Genomic DNA, 19,251 nt, shown 5'->3' with positions numbered 1-19,251 from the left:
TGGCCTTCTGACCTTGATTTCCGTGTGGATGGAGGGGCATTTGCTGACGTCCGGGAGGAGTGGGTGGTGCTGGCCTCGAGGTGCTGCTGGTGGGGGCGGAGGGGATGGAGGGGTTGGTGCTGGAGGCGTGCGTGCAGGGTTATTAGCGTGCAGAGGCGGTCTTCGCCGGAGTGGATGAAGTTGGTAGAGGAGCCCATGGGAGGAGAGCCGATGGCCCAGCTGAGGTCTCGGGGCGGGAGGGGGGAGACCCAAGGAAGTGGGCATTGGGATTAGCAGCAAGGAAGTTGCCGGTGACCTCGGCAAATGCTGTCTCCATGAAATGATGGGGAGAAACCGACTTGGAATGACTCCGGATGGTGCATCCGACGGAGCAGGGACAGCAGGTGCAGACCGCCTCTGAGGCAGACGAGCCGTTTAGAATCGTATGGATTTTGTGGCTCCGTGTGTTCCCAAACAGAGAATGCTGGGCATCCAGGAAACAATTTGTGCCGCCCGGTTTGTCCTCATTTGCAGAGCATTTGGAGAAAGCTCTCCTATCGAAGGCAGAGGCTTACACATGTGTCCCTCTCTTACTTAGGCCGGATCCTGGACCTGAAGACGGGGACGGTCAAGAAAGAGGGACAGCAGTCTTCCATGAGGATGTGCATGGGCTCGCGGAGGTCCTTCATCTGCAGGATGAGGTCTGTGGGTGATGGGGGCTGTGGCTGCGGGTGGTCCTCTCCTTCTCTTCTGCCATCACTCTGCTGCTGCCACACATCGGGGTCTCGGCCAAAGCCCGAGTGGTCCGTCTGGGAGGGCCCTCGCCCCCCGTCCTCCCATCCCACCTTGTCTGACTTTTGCCCCATCCTGGGTTGGCTTCCCCTGTCCCCTAGGTCTCAACTTCCTACTGGTTCTTCAACCTCTCCAGGCTCCGTGTTTCTCAACATAGTTTATGGAAGATTGATCGATTTCATACTTACTCTTATGTTTCCTGTGCCAAATCACACACTTTAATTAGAATTTAAGTATGATGTGGTCGATTGATGTTCTCGGTGTAAGTATCTCGGCTCTGTGAGTGAGTGCTGGTTGCCCTGAGGGTAGGGGCTTTGAGGTCCCTCTCTGAGCCCCCCGTGACCTGCAACAGGGTGTGGTTAGCTCATGGCTGCTGAGGAGATGCACCAGTGACGGACCTTGGGGGTAATTAGAGAAGTTTCTGTCCCTCAAGAAGAAAGAACAAGGATTTTGAGACTTCACATCCGGTGGAGACCGTACTATACTCTGAGGCCCTGTAGGGAGGGGGGTGGGGGTTCCTGATGGGGAGTCTGCCTGGCGTGTGGGATTCCAGAGGCTCTAAAACGAGGCGATGGGTCTCATTCATTCATTCAACTATCCAAAGCTTTCATATTGAGGGCCTGCCTGCCCCAGGTGCTTGTCAAGGTACCAGGGGTTCAGCCCTGAGTAAAGCAAACAAAATCCCAAGCATCTAGGGCAACCCTTTATCAGGGAGATGAAAGGACCGCATAGATCCTGGGAAGGCCAGATGTTGGTGAGCGCTGTTGAGGAAAATAGAACAAACGGAAGAAGGAGTACTCTGAATGGGGTGGGAGGCCGTTGGGACAACACACAGGTGCCTTGGTCCGCGGAGCATACCCATCCCAGGGTGCGGGCCTCCAGGACAGTGCTGGCCGCAGACATCCTGAACTGCAGCCCCAAGGCGTCCCCCGTGAATGCCCTCCCTGAGAGCGTCCAGGAGTAGCCTCCGTGCCTTGAGCACTGCCCCATCTCACCGACTCAGGCAGCCCCTCCCTGCCCTGGGGGCTCCAGGGGGCACGGTCCAGGTGGTTCTCTGCTGTGCCAGCTCCACACGACCTGATTCACCGGTGAGGTGGGCGGCCTGCCGTCTGCTTAGCGCAAGACCTTGTCCTCCAAATAAAGTGGGTTAGTTTTAGGAAGATGCCGAGGACCAGGCCAGCTTGCCCATGCAGTGGGGTTCTGGATTGACCCTGCTGGGGGGACATGCATGTGTTAGCAGCTGCCCCAGGGCTCAGAGGACAGTTGGACCCTTATCTTGGCTGCGTTAAGTAGGAAGACATCCAGAGCGTTAGCTGTCGTGGAGTTGGGGCGCACACGTAAGAGGGGGTAGACCAAGCGGTGACCAGCTCCTGGCCACGGCGCAGACCTGGCTGTTCAGAGCCTGGGGTGGGGGGCATGAAGGAGAGAGGCGGAAAAGGCCCCCACAGAGTGGCCTGGCCTCCCCAGAAGGACCCTCAGAAAGGCCATTCCACCCTCTGTCCCCACTCTGCCCTTTGCCATCAGCTGCCGTGTTACTCCCGAGCAGAACGGTGCAGGTGGGAGGGAGGGCTGACTGCAGCCCGAGCCCGAGAGGAGGATTCTTGTCACCAGCGGGCACCACGTGTGTTGAGTGGCCGTCTCTGCTGAGGCCTGAAGAGACACTACCGCTGTCATCACCCACTTTCCTGCTTTTCCGAAAGCCACCCAGTGGCACAGACATGAGTCTGCAGCTTGGAGCATGGCCAAGATCCCCTAGAGTCTTTCAGTGCCTCTGGCCTCTGGGCTGGGCCCTGAGCATTGCCCAGTGGGTCACACTGCCCTGGCTTTCAGGGACAATCCAGGTTCCAGGGCCTGCAAACCTGCTTCGACTCTGGAAGGGAGCTGGCTGCTGGGCTTACCCGGGTCAGCGTGTGAGCATCAGACATCAGCGCAGACCCACCTTTCTGACTGCAGCACTCCAGGCTTTGTAAACTTGGGCTTTCACTCATTCTCATTATTTATCGAATCTCAGGTGTGGAAACGCTCCTTTGGATCACCTCCCTCTGAACAGAATAACCACCATGAGGAAAAGGTTCAGGTCAGTAGACTTTTCTGACGTGTTTGGGGCCACGCTGGTAGAAAGCCTTAGTGCACTGAGCTAGGGGGTGGTGGGACCTGAAGAGGAGCTGAGCACAGAGAGGGGCTTGTGGTGTGCACGCTGGGGCTGGGGCTGGGGCTGCGTGGCCCAGTGGGGAAGGGAGCGGGCGCAGCTTTGCAGGAGGGAAAGTAGGCTGGTGGGAAGGCAACATTCAAACCCACAAGGCTAATACGACCCCAGTAGCTTAGATGGCAGGGGAGCCATCGGTGACCTTGCCTCCCCGCCAGGTGCTGAAAGCCATCTCACAGATGCTCTTTTTTTAGGAACGGCCTTGGTCCCGTGAAAGAAGGGGAGGCCCAGTACGCTGTGGTCCACTGCACGGGGTACATCAAGGCCTGGCCCCCGGCAGGTAAGTGGGAGCCACAGATTCATCCCAAGGGAGTCAGGTGCTCTTCTCACCTTATGCTGCTTTCCCACTAGGGATGTCTTTCTATGGAAAGAGCCAGAAGAATATTCCCTTTCTTTGTGGTAAGATGATAATAATCTTTGTAATTGGAAAAAATCCTGCTGCTTGAAGCAAATGTTTCTGGAAAGAGCAATCCTGCAAGGGTGGTGGGAGCCTCAGCCATTTCTGTGGTCTATTACCCAGAGCCCTGGGTGAAGTCATGGAGACATTTCAGATGATCCCTCTGACACTCACTGGGATGGTTCAGACAGACAGATGGACAGCAGCAAGTGCTGGTGGGGATGTGGAACCCCTTGCAACTCTCAGACAGGCTGGTAGGAATGTAAAATGGCGCAGCTGCTTGGGGAACCAGATGGACGGTCCTCGTGGTGTCAGACGTAGAGCTGCCCTATGACGAGGAGTCCCACTCCTAGGTGCGTGCAGGAGAACCCAAAGCATTTGTCCACAGAGAAACATGCACATGAACGTTCACAGCCCCGTTAGTGGCCGGAGTGTGGAAGCAGCCGAATGTGTGCATCAGCTGATGAACAGATAAGTAAAAAGTGGAGTATCTGTACCACGAAATGCTATCCAGCCGATCAGGGATCCCTGCTATGATGTTGGTGAGCCCGGAAAACATCGTGCGAGCCAGAGAAGCCAGACACACAGGCAACATGTGATCCAAATCCATTTATGTCAATATCCAGACAAGGCAAGTCCTTCCCGCCAGAAGGTAGATTTGTGGTTTCTGCGTGCCGGGGAATGACTGTCGTGGGTACAGCATTTCTTTTCGAGGTGACACAAGTGTTCTGAAATCAGATAGGGGTGATGGTTGCACAACTCTACAGTCTAAAGAACCACTGAACTGTGCACTTGACAAGGGAACATTCTATGGTGTGTGAATTACATCTCAGTCGATCTCAAGCAATCTATTAAGCAAAAGAATAAATGCAGTGTTGGCCGATCTGTGTACTCTTGGGGGCCCGGAGGGCGGTCTTCCTCCGGGAATGCTCCCAGCCTGCTGGAGAACGTTGGGACTCTGCTGTTGAGTATTTGTTAAGTGTCCGTGAGCTCAGGTTGATCGATAATGCTGTTCAGCACAACTGTGTCCTTATTATTTACCTGCTCGATGTGTCAGTCCCTGAGAGGGGGCGTCGAAGTCTCCAACTGTAACAGAGACAGGACTCGTCTGCTCCTTCTGGTAGTTTGGCCTGTGTTTGCCTCCCTTCTCTTGAGCTCTGTTGTTTGGTTCTTACACGTGGAGGGTTTTTGTGTCTTCTCAGAGAGTTGACCCCTTTGTCATTATGTAATGCCCTTCCATATCCCTGTTTCCTTGCTCTGAATTCTGCTTTGTCTGAAAACAATACAGCGACTCCAGCCTTCTTTGGATTAGTATTAGCACGACATGTTTCTCTCCATCCTTCTGCTCCTAACCTGACTGGGTCATTATATTTAAAGTGAGTTCCTTGTAGACAACATGTCGTTGGGTCTAGTGTTTTTACCCACTTTGACAATCTACCTTTTAATTGGTGTATTTAAACCATTGACATTTATTGATGATAAAGTTTGAGTAATGCCTGGTATGTTTTCTATGCATTGTGTTTGTTCTTCTTCACTCTGCCTTCTCTAGCTTTCATTGAACATTTGAAAGGATTTCATATTCTCTCCTGTCTTAGCATATCAGCTATGTTTCTTTAAAATATCTTTATGGCAGGACCTGGGTGGCTCAGTCACTTGAGTGTCTGACTCTTGATTTCGGTTCAAGTCATGGTCTCAGGGTCGTGAGATTGAGCCCCACGTCGGCTCCACACTCAGCATGGAGTCTGCTGGGCGTACTCTCTCTCCCTCTGTCCCTCTCCCTGCTCGCCCTCTCTCTCGCTAAAATAAATAAAATCTTTAAGAAATATATCCTTATTGTTTGCCCTAAGTGTGAAATACACATTTACAACTAGTAGAAATCCACTTTCCAGTACTGTTGTACCACTTTGTGGGTAGTGCAGGGACCCTGTCACCTGGCTTTCCTTCGCTCCCTCCGTCACCTGCGGCTGTGCCCCCCCGCGGTTCCCTTACCCACGGGCCTCATCACCCTACGCATTGTTACCATTATTACTTGGAACACACAAAAATATATTGGCCCAACTAAGAGTAATAAAAATAAAAAAGTTTATTTTACCTGAATGTATTCTTTCTCTGACACTCTTCCTTCCTTCATGCGGATCTGTGCTTCTAACCCACATCGTTTCCTTCTTCCTGAAGAACCTCTTTTAACATTTCTTGTGGGACAGCTCTCCTGGCAATGAATTCTATTTTTGTTTTTCACAGAAAGTCATTTCTCCTTCACTCTTGAAGGATAATTTTACCGGATATAGGATTTTAGGTCGGTGTTTATTTTCCTCCAACACTTTAAATATTCTCTCTTCTCGGGGCACCTGGGTGACTCAGTCAAGTGTCTGACTCTTGATCTTGACTCAGGTCTCAGTCTCACAATTTGAGCCCCAAGTTGGGCTCCATGCTGGGTGCAGATCCTGCTAAATGAGTGAATGAATAAATAAATGTATTCTCTTCTTGTTTCCATGGTTTCTGATGAGAAGTCCACAGAAGTCTTATCCTTGTGTTTCTACAGATGGTGTGGGACTTTTTTTTTTTTTTTTTAATTTTCTGGCTTCTTTCAAGATTTTTTCTTTGCCTTTGGTTTTCTGCAGAAAACCTCAGTCATTCTATGACATGTTTCAGTAGGTCGTTTTGTTTTGCTTTTTGGTTCTTTATTCTGCTTGGTCATGTCTGAGCTTCCTGTGTCTGTGGTTTGGTGTCATTAATTCTGAAAAGTTCTCGAACATTGTTTCTTCACATATTCCTTTGGTTCTCTCCTCTCTCTTCTCCTTTTGGAATTGCGATTGTACATGCATTATATCGTTTGAAATTGTACTATGAGTTGAGGGTATTGTGTTCTGGATTTTTTCACTCTTCTTTTCCTCTTTGCATTTTAGTTTTGGGAGTTTCAGTCGACATGTCTTCAAGCTCACGGAGTCTTTCCTTGGCAATGTCCAGTCTACTAATGAGTCTATCAAAGGCGGTCCTCATTTCTACAATGTTTATTATTGCTAGCATTTCCTTCTGCTTTCCTCCTGGAGTTTCCATCCCTCTGCTTGCATTACCCTTCTCTTTTTGCTATTGTCTGTTCTCCCATTAGAGGTGTTAACATATTAATTATAGTTACTTTAAATTCCCTGTCTAGTAATTTCAAAGTCTGTGTCATATCTCAGTCTGGTTATGATGCTTACTTTGTCTCCTCAGGCTGTGTTTTTCTTGCCTTTTTGCATGCCTTGTAAATCTGTGTTGAAATCCAGATGTGATGTGTCAGGTAATAGTGGCTGAGGTGAATAGGTCATAGTGTGAAGTTTACTTTAATTTTTCCAGGAGTTGGCTGTGTTTAATGTTGGCTGTATGTATACATATATCAGCTTGATGCTTATACATATAAATATATGTATGTTAATTCATATTTTTTTAATTTATACATTTTTCCCCTACTTAAACTGTAATGCACAAAATTGTCAGGGTGCTGCTTGCCTGAGGCCCCCAGGAACTCGTAAAGCAGCGCTGCCTTCACAGTGTTCAGAGCCTGGACCTCAGCTCTGTGGATCTAGAAACAGTCCTGACGGTGTTCTAAAAAGGTCAGTGCCAGTGAATGTGGGCGAGTCCTCAGAAGCTGACATCTTCCCCGGTGCGATCCCGTCATGCCGGGGGGGCTACCTAGTCTCGACGTGGATGCTCCTGTCTGTTGTCCAGGGAACCTGTGAGCTTCTGAGGGACTTGTGAGACCAGATATGTATTGGAAGGTGTGGACAGCTGGGAGAGAGACTCCCACGGCAGCTCAGCTCACGGAGCACATGTGATGCCGGCTCTGTGCTGTTGCTGAGCAAGGCTCTCCAGCGCCAGACATAGGCCTGTCCCTCAGGGAGCACAGAGACATGTGGCTGGGGGGCCAGCACGTACACAGATGACCACAGGCGAGTGTGGTGAAACAACCAGCCCTGGGGACAGAGGGTGGGACCTGCACCCCAAGTGACCCCAGGGTCAGGAAAGCTTCCTGGAGGAGGCTCGTCCAAGGGATGGCCGGTCCCACCAAATCCAGTTCTTGGGACCCTGGTTCCAAGAGCCCATCTTGTTCTTAATGTCTTCTTCTTCTGAAGTCATTAATCATTCTCATTATACCAGGCAAATTCCTCATCCTGTTTCTGGCCTCAAAGTACTCTCCTTCTGACCACTTTATTTGGGCTCCAGGCCTACAATATCATGAGAAATGCCATGATCGTCATGAGTCTAACTCAGAGGATCCTTGTGGAGGAGCAGAAGGGATGAAGCTGAGGCCCAGGGTGCAAGCCGGTGACTACACCCAGAGCCCGTACAGGTGACCCCGTGCAGGCTTTCCTGGAGTTGCGTCAGGTCTGTCCCTGTGAGTGTTTGCGGGACAGGGTGATGGGGCAGCAGGACTTAGCATGAGGTCTTCAGTGAGACCTTATAACTGTGCCAAGTGAGAAAGGGTTGAAGGAGCCGGGGGTGTTTGTCTTGGAGAAAGCAAGACATGATTTCTGTCTTGAAATATTTGAGGGGGTGTCATATGAAGGAGGAATTCATCTTACTTAGGATAGTTCCAGAAGGCACAGATTGGACCAAAAGAGGAAAGTTACCAAAAGGCAGATTTTAACTCAATTGGGAAAACTGAGCAAAGGATATGAACAGGGTATTAAAAACACGTATAAATATAAATGCATACACTCCCTGAGCAGATGGGGAAATTTAGATCCCTGTGAGTGCTGTAAATTAAAATAATTTGATACGGTCTTTCTTACCTATCAAATGGCAAAGGGCAAAAAAAGACAAACAACAGCGTTGGTAAGGTTCAGAGAAACGGGCGCGTTGATGTAGCGCTCGCGGGAATATGTAAGTCAGTACAGACCTTCGTGGGCTGATTCGGCGGCATCCAGATGCTCTGAGATGTGCTCTCCCCAACATACAGGCATCGCACTTGTAGGAATTTATTCCAGGGAGTTAATCAGAGATGTCCGTTATGCGGTTAAGCATTATGTATAATAGTAAAAGCCTTGAGTCGGTGTAAACTTCAGCGGCAGAGAATTGGTTAAGAGCAGCGCGGCGCATCTCTTTGATGGGCTACCTGACAACCACAGACCAGCACGCTTTCAGAGGACACTTACGAATGAGGCAAAGTGCTGGGAAGCGTGAAAAAGAAGAGCAGGTTTTACAACAGAAACCTCGTGATCAGAAGGTTACCTTCGTCGCGAGTGAGTCCTGTATCTGTGTGTGATAAGCTGTGCAGACAGTGTTAAGCACCGTTCCTCCTGCGGGGCACGGTGCTCCTTACTCTTCTCTCTTCGCTCCTGCGTTTGCCCAGCTTTTATGTGACTCTCGTAATCACAGAAAATGACGTTCTAAAGAAGTCGGTCTAGGGGCACCTGGCGGCTCAGCCGGTTAAGCCTCAGCTCTTGATTTCTGCTCAGGTCATGATCTCAGGGTTGAGGGATCAAGCCCCATGTTGGGCTCCACACTCAGCGGGGAGTCTGCTTGGGATTCTCTCCCCCTCTGTGCCTCCCCCCTGCTCACACTCTCTCTCTCTTAAAAAAAAAAAAAAAAGAAGAAGAAGGAGAAGGAGAAGCAGCAGCCACCCGTCTGAATTTTGTAAAGCCCGTTCCAGACAATTGGATTGAGTGGTTTGCCTTGAATTCAGAAATTACGTCTTTTTGTCTGCATTTTGGTTTGGTTTTGTTGTTGTGCTTCTATAAAGGTGAAGGTTCTGGAAAACAAGCCTGCATCGACACGTGATTATAGCCTGCCTCCGGGATACTCAGCCGATGCCCCTTGTTCTGTGGCTGATGATATGCTGTTCCGTGGTTGATGACTGCATTCCTAGCACATACGGCACTGTGCTTCCCATTGAGATCTCTCAGGACCGAGTGTGTGCTGCATTCATTTCCCCACCCTAGTGCTGAGCTCAGACCTGGCTCAGATGGAAGACTGACAGATGGACAGACAGATGGACAGACGGATGAAAAGAAGAAAGGAGAGAGGGGCGCCTGGGTGGCACAGCGGTTAAGCGTCTGCCTTCGGCTCAGGGCGTGATCCCGGCGTTATGGGATGGAGCCCCACATCAGGCTCCTCCACTGTGAGCCTGCTTCTTCCTCTCCCACTCCCCCTGCTTGTGTTCCCTCTCTCTCTGGCTGTCTCTATCCTGTCGAATAAATAAATAAAAAGTCTTTAAAAAAAAAAAATCTACAGACTTTAAAAAAAAAAAGAAGAAAGGAGAGAAAGAAAGAAGAAAACAGAAGACTAGTCGACCCAGGGGGTGGCTATGGGAAAGATGTCTGTGCCAGAATTTCCAGCGGCGTTTGTACAGTCTGCTTCCCAGAAATCTTTAAGATGGACGTGAGCGTCATCTGGCCTGGATGAGGCGGCTGCAGGGAGGTCATCGGCATGCTCAGCCTAGGATGAGGTCATGGGACTGGAGCACAGGAGCAGTGACTCTCCCTCTGCTTGCATGAAGCCTCGTGAATGTTCTGGAGGAGTGCTGTCCCTGCTCGCCCCGAGCGCCTCAATTAGAAATGATGACGTGATTAGAGAGGACGAAGTCCTAAGCACCCATGTTGCCGAAAATCCATCCACAGGCGACCTTGGACATCTCTAGAGGTGAGCAGAAGAGGCAGACTTTGTGGAGCAGACGAGGGCCTTAGGAAGGAGTCCTGGTCGATCCCGCGTGCAGCCCGCGGGCCTCCCCCCGAGCCTGCTGGCGGTGCCCTCAGACCTCTGCCTGGGGCCCGCTCACACCACCGCGCCTTCCCGTGTGTCCTGAGCCCCATCTGCGACACGGTGGCCTTCCCAGCTCCCCTCACTGCACCGTGTACTACGTGGGTTTCATGTGAAGTGTTTGGGGTGCGGTGGGAAGAAAGAGCAGGGTTCCGAAGACCGGCCCCTCAAATCCCGCAGCTGCTTTGTCTGAAGAAGCAGACACACTGCGGTCCGCAGAGTACGCGGGTGGGGAGGACGTCACCGTAACGGGTTGCGGTTTACATCTCGTGAGGTGTGTGCAGAGTCCAGAGGAAATCTTGGCTTTGGGAAGATGGTATTTACTGGCCCCGCCCGGTTGTCCTCGCTGTGCAGCCTTGCATTTCAGACGGGCGTCCAACCTTGAGCCAGAAGCCACTTCCATGCAGGCCTCTCTTCCATGAGCTGCGCTCTGACCAGCCTGGTTCACCCCCAACAATCCATGGGGGGATCTCTGGAGAACGGGCGTGTGTCCGCATAGGGGAGCCACGGTCCGACCCTGGAGAGGGGGAGGCTGACCAGATCTGGCTCCTCCCTCCGGGCACGTGCGGTCAGGAGGGGGCTCCTTGGTGGGCACTCCCGTGTGCTCTCTCGGCGGTGAGGCTGGTGCTGCTGGGCTGTCAGTAAGCCTTGGCCACAGCGTCCCAGAGGCCTGGGGATTGGGGGGTTTTGGTCAGAATCTGCTGTGGTCAGGCCAGCACTGTCCCTTCACCAGACAGCCCAGCCCGGCCACGAGCTCATCCCCAGCAGCCCCACGCCTCTCGCAGTTTGCTTGTGGAACACAATGTGTGTGTCTTGCCTTCATTTGAAAATCTCCGAAAGCTGCTTTGACTGAATTGAGGCCACCGACCCACCAGGCGGTGGCTGGATCCCTGCTCTCTTTTACCCTCGACCACGCTGTCCTGCCCATGGTGCACGCACACGTCCACGCACAGCAGGTGCTGGGCTCCTGCTCCCTCGGTCCCATGCCCTGGTCACACAGCAGAGCCAGGAGCTCAGCTGTGAGATACAGAGCAGCGGCTGGTGACATCTTCCAGCTCCTCGTTCCGGGGCAGAGCCACCTTCCGTCTCCTTCAGTGAAGGTGCTTGAGGTCCTGCCGTAGGCCAGGCACTTTGTGAGGCCCTGCGGACCCTGGGGCTGGCTCGTCTGGCACAGGTCCTGCCCTCGTCGCCCACAGTCCAGTAGAAGAGACAGGTAGGCGTGCAGGCCACGCAGAGCCTGGGGTCAGGGGCCGTCAGAGAGGCCCAGGTAGGCAGGTGGAGGGGAGAGCCCATCTGCTGGGAGTGTCAAGGTTGGCTTCTCTCCCCTCCTCGCTGGGGCCAACCCTGGTTGAAAGCCCCACAGGCAAGGAAAGAGTAACACCCATGCTGAATTGCAGACATGAAGGAGACATGGGCATTTCCTTACTGAAAAAAATGCTTCGCAGGCACAGGGCTGGTGTGGTTGAGGGCACGGGGTTTGAATAATGACCACAGCTCCACTGAGTACTGCTCACTGTCTGCTAGGCTCTAGGAACAGTCTCTGTGTGCATTACGCTATTTAATTTTTACAAGAACCCTAAGGAAGTGCTGGCTCTATTATCATGCCTATCATACATGAGACACCAGGCCCACGTAGTGCCGTCATTAGCCCAGTGCCCAACCGCAAGTGGGACGGCTGGCCTGCGAGACCAGGCCTTTCCGATGCTCTCACCAGAGTGCTCTGCGCGCTGCTGGTGGGAGGGGTGCTGTGCTGGCACCACGGGTGGCTCGCTGTGGCTGGTGAGGGAGATGGCCGAGTGGGCAGGAGTCCAGTCCTGGGGTTGGGGCCTCATGGGCCAGGCAGGAAGTGTGGACCCTGCACTCCATTCCACGGAGCATCACTGAAGGCCACCGAAGGTTCTTAAAGATCAATCTGCATGTTGGAGTAAAGTGGGAGGAGGGGGAGGGATGGGCCTGAAAACCAGGGGACCGGAGGAGACTCCCCCAGGGAGAAATTGTGGTGCCCCAATCAGGGCCGTGCTGTGCAGATGGGGCGGGCTGCGTGTGTGGCTGGTGGGGTTCGGGCCCAAGACCAACTCCAGAGGCCCCGTGCTTAAGGGTACACGAGACTGCCTCCCCCGACCTGTGCTGATAGGCACGGGGATAACCTGGGGCTTTAGATGCATAACGCAGAGTTCAGATATACGGCCATTGTCTTACATCATCTGTGTTTCAAGAAATTGGTCACCCATACTTGCTCGGCCCTGCTAGCGCACTGTCATTTCCTCTAGACCGTGTTCCTGCCGTCGTGTTCTGTCTGCCATGCTGCCAGGGTGAGCCTTCAGTCTCTTGCAAGAAGAGTGAGTGCGTGCGCCATTCACAGTTCCGCCACCGTCCACATGGTCCTCCTTGTGGCTTCCCCGTGGCTGCCCCGGGAGCTTCTGGGTCGTGGGGTTCCCTCTCCAAAGAGGCCTGAGACGGCCTTTTGTTTTTCTTTTCTGGGCAGCCTGCTTCTCCTTTCTCCCGCTGAGACATTCGTAGGTTGTTTTGAGTTTCTCCCTGGAATTTGAGACTTTCACTCAAATAGTGCCCACGGTAGGTCTGTTTTCACTCATCGTAATTGGTGCTGGGTGGGCCCTCGCGGCTCGCACACTCAAGTCTGTCTTCTCCATGGGGGAGCTCATCTAGATGTTTCCAGCCTGCTCCGCTCACGCCTGCTCCGCTCACACCTGCAGCCATATCGATTTCCCGCGTCTGCTCCATTTACATTGCTTAGAAACCTTTTCTTCCAAATTCTTGGGGAATTTCTCAGTCCGAATCCTCTAGGTATGACTCCCATTTAATTTTTTAAAACTCCGCAATGGTATGTTTCATGTGAACTCAGCACGTGCTGAATTAAAGTGAAGCCCTTTTTGTAAATATGTCCTCTCGTGTCATGCTGGGTCATTGAGTTTAGGGGTTTTTCCTCTCTCTCTCTTTTTTTCTTTTTAATAAACTTTTTTTTTTTTAGTGGGAGCATCTGCCGTGATGCCTCCACTTGGTCTCCTCTTTTTCACATGCTCGCGATTTTCCCGCGTGGCTCACGTTCTGGAGGCTTCTGTGTGGTTGTCCGTTGTTGAGGCTTGGGACGAGTTCCATCACTGACCATGTGGGTTCCCGTACGATCTGTCAGGCCCTGGTGAGGGGAGAAGAGGAACGCTGTTTGTCTGCACCCGAGGACAGAGGTGCGGGGCAGGAGATGACTGAGGTCACATGCAGCCCTGAGAGGACGCACTGACATGTGGCCGCCATGCTGCCTTCTGGGAGCCGTGGGTTCAAGCCTGGCTCTCCCTCGTGATCTGCGCCATTCTGCACTAATGTCAAACCATGTAGCTCGAAGCTCGTGGGTTGGCCTTGCTGGGGGCCCTTCCACACACGCACACCCCAGGTGGCACAGGGGCTTGTGTCTTGGTACGCTCTTCAGATTCCGTCACGCTTGGGAGTCTGCTTATGGCTACCCTAATGGTTTCCTGTACTGATGTGGACTTCTCCTCAGTCTCTCATTGTTTCCACAGTAATTTGGGAGGTTCAGGTAGTTTCTCAAATGGTCTGTTTTCCTCTTTCGAGCTTCAGAGCTCTGTTTTGCAAAGTAGGGGGATCGGTTTCCTTAGTGTCACCAGCAGGAACGCTGAAATGCAGCATACCTGCGGGTCAGCACTTCCCAGAGTGTCTTCGGACACTGCACGTCCCCAGAGAAGCACCATGAAGCAAAGATTCCGTGGTCAATAATGTGGGAAACTTCATGTTCTGTTTTCCCTCCTAGAGAAGCATACTAAGTGCTCTGAGTAGGTCTAAGTGATGAAACCTCTTTATCTTTGTTGAAACTAGGCTTCCCAAATGTGTTTGGCCAGAGGAACTTTTTTTTTTTTGCCTAAAACTTATTAATATTCCTCAGAGAATGTCTTGGAAGCGTGCTGTGAACGAGTGGCCCAGAGCACTTGCAGAGGGGGTTGTTTTCTCCCCTGCATTGGCAGAAGGCACAAGTATGTCTTAATTCACATGTGAAAATGTAAGTCCCAGGACAGACTCCACCCGGCGTTACTGAAAAACAGGCCAACTTTCCATGAGCGTGCGCACAGCGTTCGCGCAAGCCCGGGAAAGAAATGAACACACATTTCTGGCCAATGCCGGGGTTTCATCCCAAACGGTTTCCAGTTACACTTCACTTGTGTGTTGTTGGCATTACTTGGGATTTATCTAGACCTGGCGTTAGCGAAGCATGTTTCCAAAGGAAAGGTAATTGAACGTGGGGCAAAGTGAGTTTGTGACCCCAATTAGGGAATGACTGGAATCCGTTAAAGGCTGGAATTATCCCGTTCCTATTAAAACCCACTTGGATAAATGTTGCGGCTCCTGCCAGGAACTGTTCCCTCCTGACACCATTTCCTCCCGGCCCTGGCATCCCGCCGAGGCCGTGCGGCCTCCTCGCAGCCCAGTGCTCGTCTCCCTGTTCTCATACTACCCACATGGCATTGTGGCGATCTGGCTGTTCGTGTCCCCCACCAGCTCCTTGAGAGAAGGAGCCGGGTCTTGCGCACCACTGAATCTCCAGGTCAGCCCCGCCACTGAGAAGGAGCTCACAAATGTGTCACACACAATGGACGGCATGGCTGAACTTCAGCCTGGGCTCTGGACCCACAGAATGTCAGAGCCACAGAGAACCTCGAGCATTGCCTCTGGCTAGCCCCTCCTACGTGCAGAGGGAGAACCAGAAGTCCCGCAAGGCTCTGCGTCTCCGTGGACCCCAACATCTCTCGCCTGCCCTCGACCCCAGAGGAAACCTGCAGCCAAGCAGAGCTCAGCCACTGCAAGAGGCCACCTGTTCTGCTGAGTGCTGAAGTTGGCGCCTTCCACATCACGGGGAAAGCGAGACCTGCTGGTGTTAAGTTCCACATGCTGGACACTGTGCTCAGTGCTTAGCAAACATGGCCTCATCCAAAGCCCACTGCAGCGCCCATTCCACAGATCGTCACTGTTATTAGTCTCATTTCCTGAACCACAGGGAGGCTGGAGCCTCTGCGGTCAGCATGCGGTAGAGTCAGGATCCCCGAGTCAGGACGCCTGTCGCTCCGGCGCTGGCACTGTCAGTCACCGTCGAGTCACTCTGTTCCGGAGGACTTGTCATCTGGAGCACCTGGCTGGCTCAGTCGGTAGACCACGCGACTCCTGACCTCAGGGTCATGAGTTCAAGCCGCACGGTGGGCGTGGAGCCTGCTTTAAACACAAACAACCACACCGAAGACTTGTCTTCTGTCGATGTTGGTGTTAGCCACAGACCACTTTCCTTTAAAGCATTCTTTCCTGGAACCAGTTTGGCCCCTGGGAGGCCTCCACAGCAGCCTGCGTTCCTGCCTTCCAGAGAAATCCTTGTCACCATTTCAAATATGAAGACAATTTGTGCCTCCCTCTATCTGGGGGCAGGGGGGTAATCCGCAGAGCTCAGCGGCTATGCTCTGAGACACACTCTCCGAAGAGCACACAGGCCTTCTTTCGCGCCACTTTCTAGAAGGCCCCCATGGGGCCCGTACGCTGTAAGAAGAGACCAGAAGGAGAGCTCAGCCAACCTGTAGCAGAAAAGTTATTATATTCTATTTCAAAGGTATTTGCCCTTCACATCATTCATCAAGCCTCTTCCTTAGGTGAGCTGCTGCCCGAAGAGATTTTGAGATGTGCGTTCACAAACGGAATGGATGGCCCTGAACTTGGTGACCAGTGGGGAGCCTTCTGAGGTTTTTTGAAAGGGGGCTTGAAATCGGGTCAAGGCTGTGCTTTGGCGGGGTGTGGAAGTGGCAATAGGGTGGACCGTGGCCAAGGGAGGTGGGGCGGGAGGGTGTGGGGGAGAAGCTGGCAGAACGCTGCAGAGCACAGGACAGGACAGGTGTGTGGAGGCAGCCCTGGGGCAGGGGACTGGGATCTATGGGAGGAAGGAGCAGCCCTACTGGGGCGGTGGTCCCAGTGACGAAGGTGCCCTTGACGCAGCTGGGTCACAGAGCCTGCAAGAGGCAGATGGCCACGGGCTTGGGTTGCGAAGAATACAGTTTCAGGGACTGAGTAGAAGGAGCTTGTCTGGGAGCCAGTTAGTTTGAGAAAGACGAGCAGGGGCAAGTGGGGCCCGGTGTTCATGGGGGCAGAATATGGAGAGAAAGTGGTGAGACATGGGGGCGGGGGGTGAGGGGTGACGGCAGAATAGGCGTGGGGCGGCTGGAGGGGCAGACGGGGGGCAGCGGGGAGCTGGCAGAGCAGGTGTGGAGGGACTGTGGGGGCCAGCCAGCCCCCGGCGAGCCCAGTGCTGTCGGAAAGGGAGCGGCAGCACAGCCCCCGGCAGGCATGGGGATGGTGGGTGGACTGCCAGCCCCCGCCTTCTGCACTGGTGGGAGGTGTTAGATTCTAGAAGGCAGCTAGTGGGGCGGGTCATTGTATCTGTGAGCTCTATATAACCAAACGCTGAAAATCACCATGAAGTCCCACTGCTGAGGTGGGGAGGGCTAGAGGGTCAGTGTTCTTTGGCTTCCCTTGGAAAACAGCCCACTGCTTTCCATCGAAACCACTCCCCGTCAGGGAAGGTGACAGCATCTGTCTCATAGTGGGTGGGGGCCCTGGGAGGCCCACAGCCCCCTTCTCCCTTTAGGTGAGGCCAAGGCCTAGAGAGGGGCTGCCGAGGTCCCCGCAGCACCTCCATGTGGCATTAGTGTCTTGGCCCCTTACTGGCTGGCCCTTAGTTTACAGATTATGATTTATTAGAAACAAAGCTCTATCTTCTGAGTCCAAGTATAAACAGAAGATACTCATTTACAACTTTCCTTTTAGGCAAAAGAAGATGCTTGTGAATTTTCAAGATTTAGAAGCAGTTAATTTGCAAAGCAGTGTTGCAATTCTGCCAGATGTTTTGGAATTAAACTTCTAGCATCATCGGGTGCATTTTCTCTCAATGTGGGGTCAAGGGGTAGAGTTCTAATGTCTGGATTTAAGTTCACTATGCTCACAGTCTTGGTACTGTTGGAGAACGAGGTACCACCTCAGAAAACTTCCCAAGTATGTGCAGCCCCCCTTTTTAAGTATCAGACATCATGTGCTGGCCTTTTTTTTCCTGGTACCTTTATTTTTTTAAATAACTGTGACAAAACCAGCCCATCTTCATTAAAGAAATTTAAAAGGTCTGTAAAAACCTTGAAAAACATAATAAAATTCACCCACAAACCCATTTTTTAAATTTTTAAAAGGTTATGAACTAAAAATAAGTCTCCCTTCTTACCTGGGTCCCACCCCTGAGAACCAACTGATAACACCCCAGTGCTTCTTATTCTAATATATATATATACGTATGTGTGTGTATGGTTGGAGCTCATGTTGTATATTTTATTACATAGCCTGTTTTTTAACTTATCATGGGTATCGTAAATACATTTCCAAGTTAGTACATATAGTGGTACTTCCTTCTTTAAAGTGGCTCACAGTTTTTCATCAGCCATTCCTCAAACAGGAGCGCTGAGGGTGTTTTTAGGTTGGGGCTCCCGGAGAAGATACTGCAGTGAATGGCCTTGTACAGGTTCTTTACCCACGAGTGCTGGTATTTCCACAGGGTCATCTCAGCATTGGTATAGCAATGATGTAAGTCCTTTTTGTAGATACTGTCAAATGTATCGTACAAGGCAGGTTGGGAGTGTGTCTCTTTTCCCACATTCCTACCAAGAATGATTCCATTGTTTTCTAAGTTTTGCCAATCTGATAGCGTAGGGGGGAAAAGACGTATTTCAAATCGGGTTTTCTTCATTAGCAAGGTTGAACGTCTTTCCTGGGTATATTGAGTCTCTGTATTTCCCTGCACGTTGCTTGTTCATGATGTATGCCCATTTTCCTGTTGGGTGATGTGTTTTCTTCATTTACTTAGAGGAGGTCTTTATAACATTGTGAATATTAACCCTCTGTTTACTGTATGTTGCAAATGTTTTCTTCTAGCCTGACATTTAGCTTCTGATTTTATTTGCATTGTTTTTCATCCCTTGGGATGAATGAAGGACACAGAACGTGCTCTCATCTTTCCCTGCTGATTCAGAGCTCTTGTGACAGAGTTCCAGGGCTGGACAGGAATTAAAAGGACAATTCAGAGATGTCCTCAGGGCGTTTCAGCCCACTGCTGCCTGCCCTATGGCTGTTGTTTCATTGGTGGTTTGTTTGAGTTTGTTTCTTTTTTGCTCCATAGGATCTGCTGTCATCACATCCACCTGCTGGTGGCTGACACTTGTTTCTTCCCATGTGCCTGTTTTTATCGTGTCCCCATCTGGTCACAAGTTGCTGTTTCTCATCCTGCATGGTCTAGACAACCACACACCCCAATTTGCCAGTATTCTGCCTAAAAGGGAATAAAACAGGCTGTGGGTTGGGCACTGGCAGCCTTTGTTGAGAGCGGAGTGCACAGGCTGTGGTGATTGGCCTCGGGACATCTATGTGGGAAGCTTAGAAACGTCGTTCTGGTTGCTGAGATGATAATGGGTACTTTCCAGATGGATGAGGTGCTTCCTTCCAGGAGAGACACCCTGATGGCATGGGTGCTCGAAGCCCAGATGTCCTGTGTAACTGCCAGGGTCGCCGTGGCACCACACCGCCCCTCCTTCCCCGCTGCCATCCCGAGCCATCTGTCCCCAGTGCCTGCCAGTCCCACCAGACAGACACACCCAGTTCTCACCAATCCTTGTCCGTAAAGCCTCACCAGGGTTCTGCCGACTTCCCAGCCACTTTATTGGGATCACGTTGTACCTACTATTACAGTTTGTTTGCGTCTGTTTTCCCTGCTTCTGTGGTGCGCCTGGAGGGCAAGGACCCACATTGTACGCATTTCTGCAGTATTTAAACTATGGAGCACAGGGCTTAGAACATAGTAGGGAGCTGGTGAGTGTTCGGTACCTAAGTCTCTCTTTGCATCCCTCGGTCACACACCCTGCGGTACCTATCCAGGAGGTACCCAGATTTACCAATAGCACTATTTAAAATTGTCATTTAATCATTACCGTTGAAAGAAATTATGCGACTTGATAACAAAACACTAAGTAAGAAAACAGAAATGGCAAGTCCGTTTTATTTCATGGCCACTCTGACGACTGTTTTGGGTCTGCTTCTCTAATGA

The 19,251-nt window shown here is 51.7% G+C and overlaps 1 protein-coding gene across 1 annotated transcript in view; it reads left to right on the top strand.

Annotated features, from left to right (window-relative positions):
• The window catches only part of ARNT2 (aryl hydrocarbon receptor nuclear translocator 2), a 115,619-nt gene that overhangs the window by 48,528 nt on the left and 47,840 nt on the right, over positions 1-19,251 (top strand). The window contains exons 5-7 of the mRNA XM_040642888.1: positions 578-680; positions 2,783-2,848; positions 3,172-3,257. Of these exons, the coding sequence (XP_040498822.1) occupies positions 578-680; positions 2,783-2,848; positions 3,172-3,257 (255 nt within the window). The remainder of the gene's footprint in view (positions 1-577; positions 681-2,782; positions 2,849-3,171; positions 3,258-19,251) is intronic.

The sequence above is a fragment of the Ursus maritimus genome, unplaced genomic scaffold (genome assembly GCF_017311325.1).
Source record: "Ursus maritimus isolate PB19 unplaced genomic scaffold, ASM1731132v1 scaffold_27, whole genome shotgun sequence".
In the NCBI taxonomy this organism is placed as follows: domain Eukaryota; kingdom Metazoa; phylum Chordata; class Mammalia; order Carnivora; family Ursidae; genus Ursus; species Ursus maritimus.
Note: the sequence above shows the minus strand (reverse complement) of the source record. Positions and strands in the feature narration are given on the sequence as shown.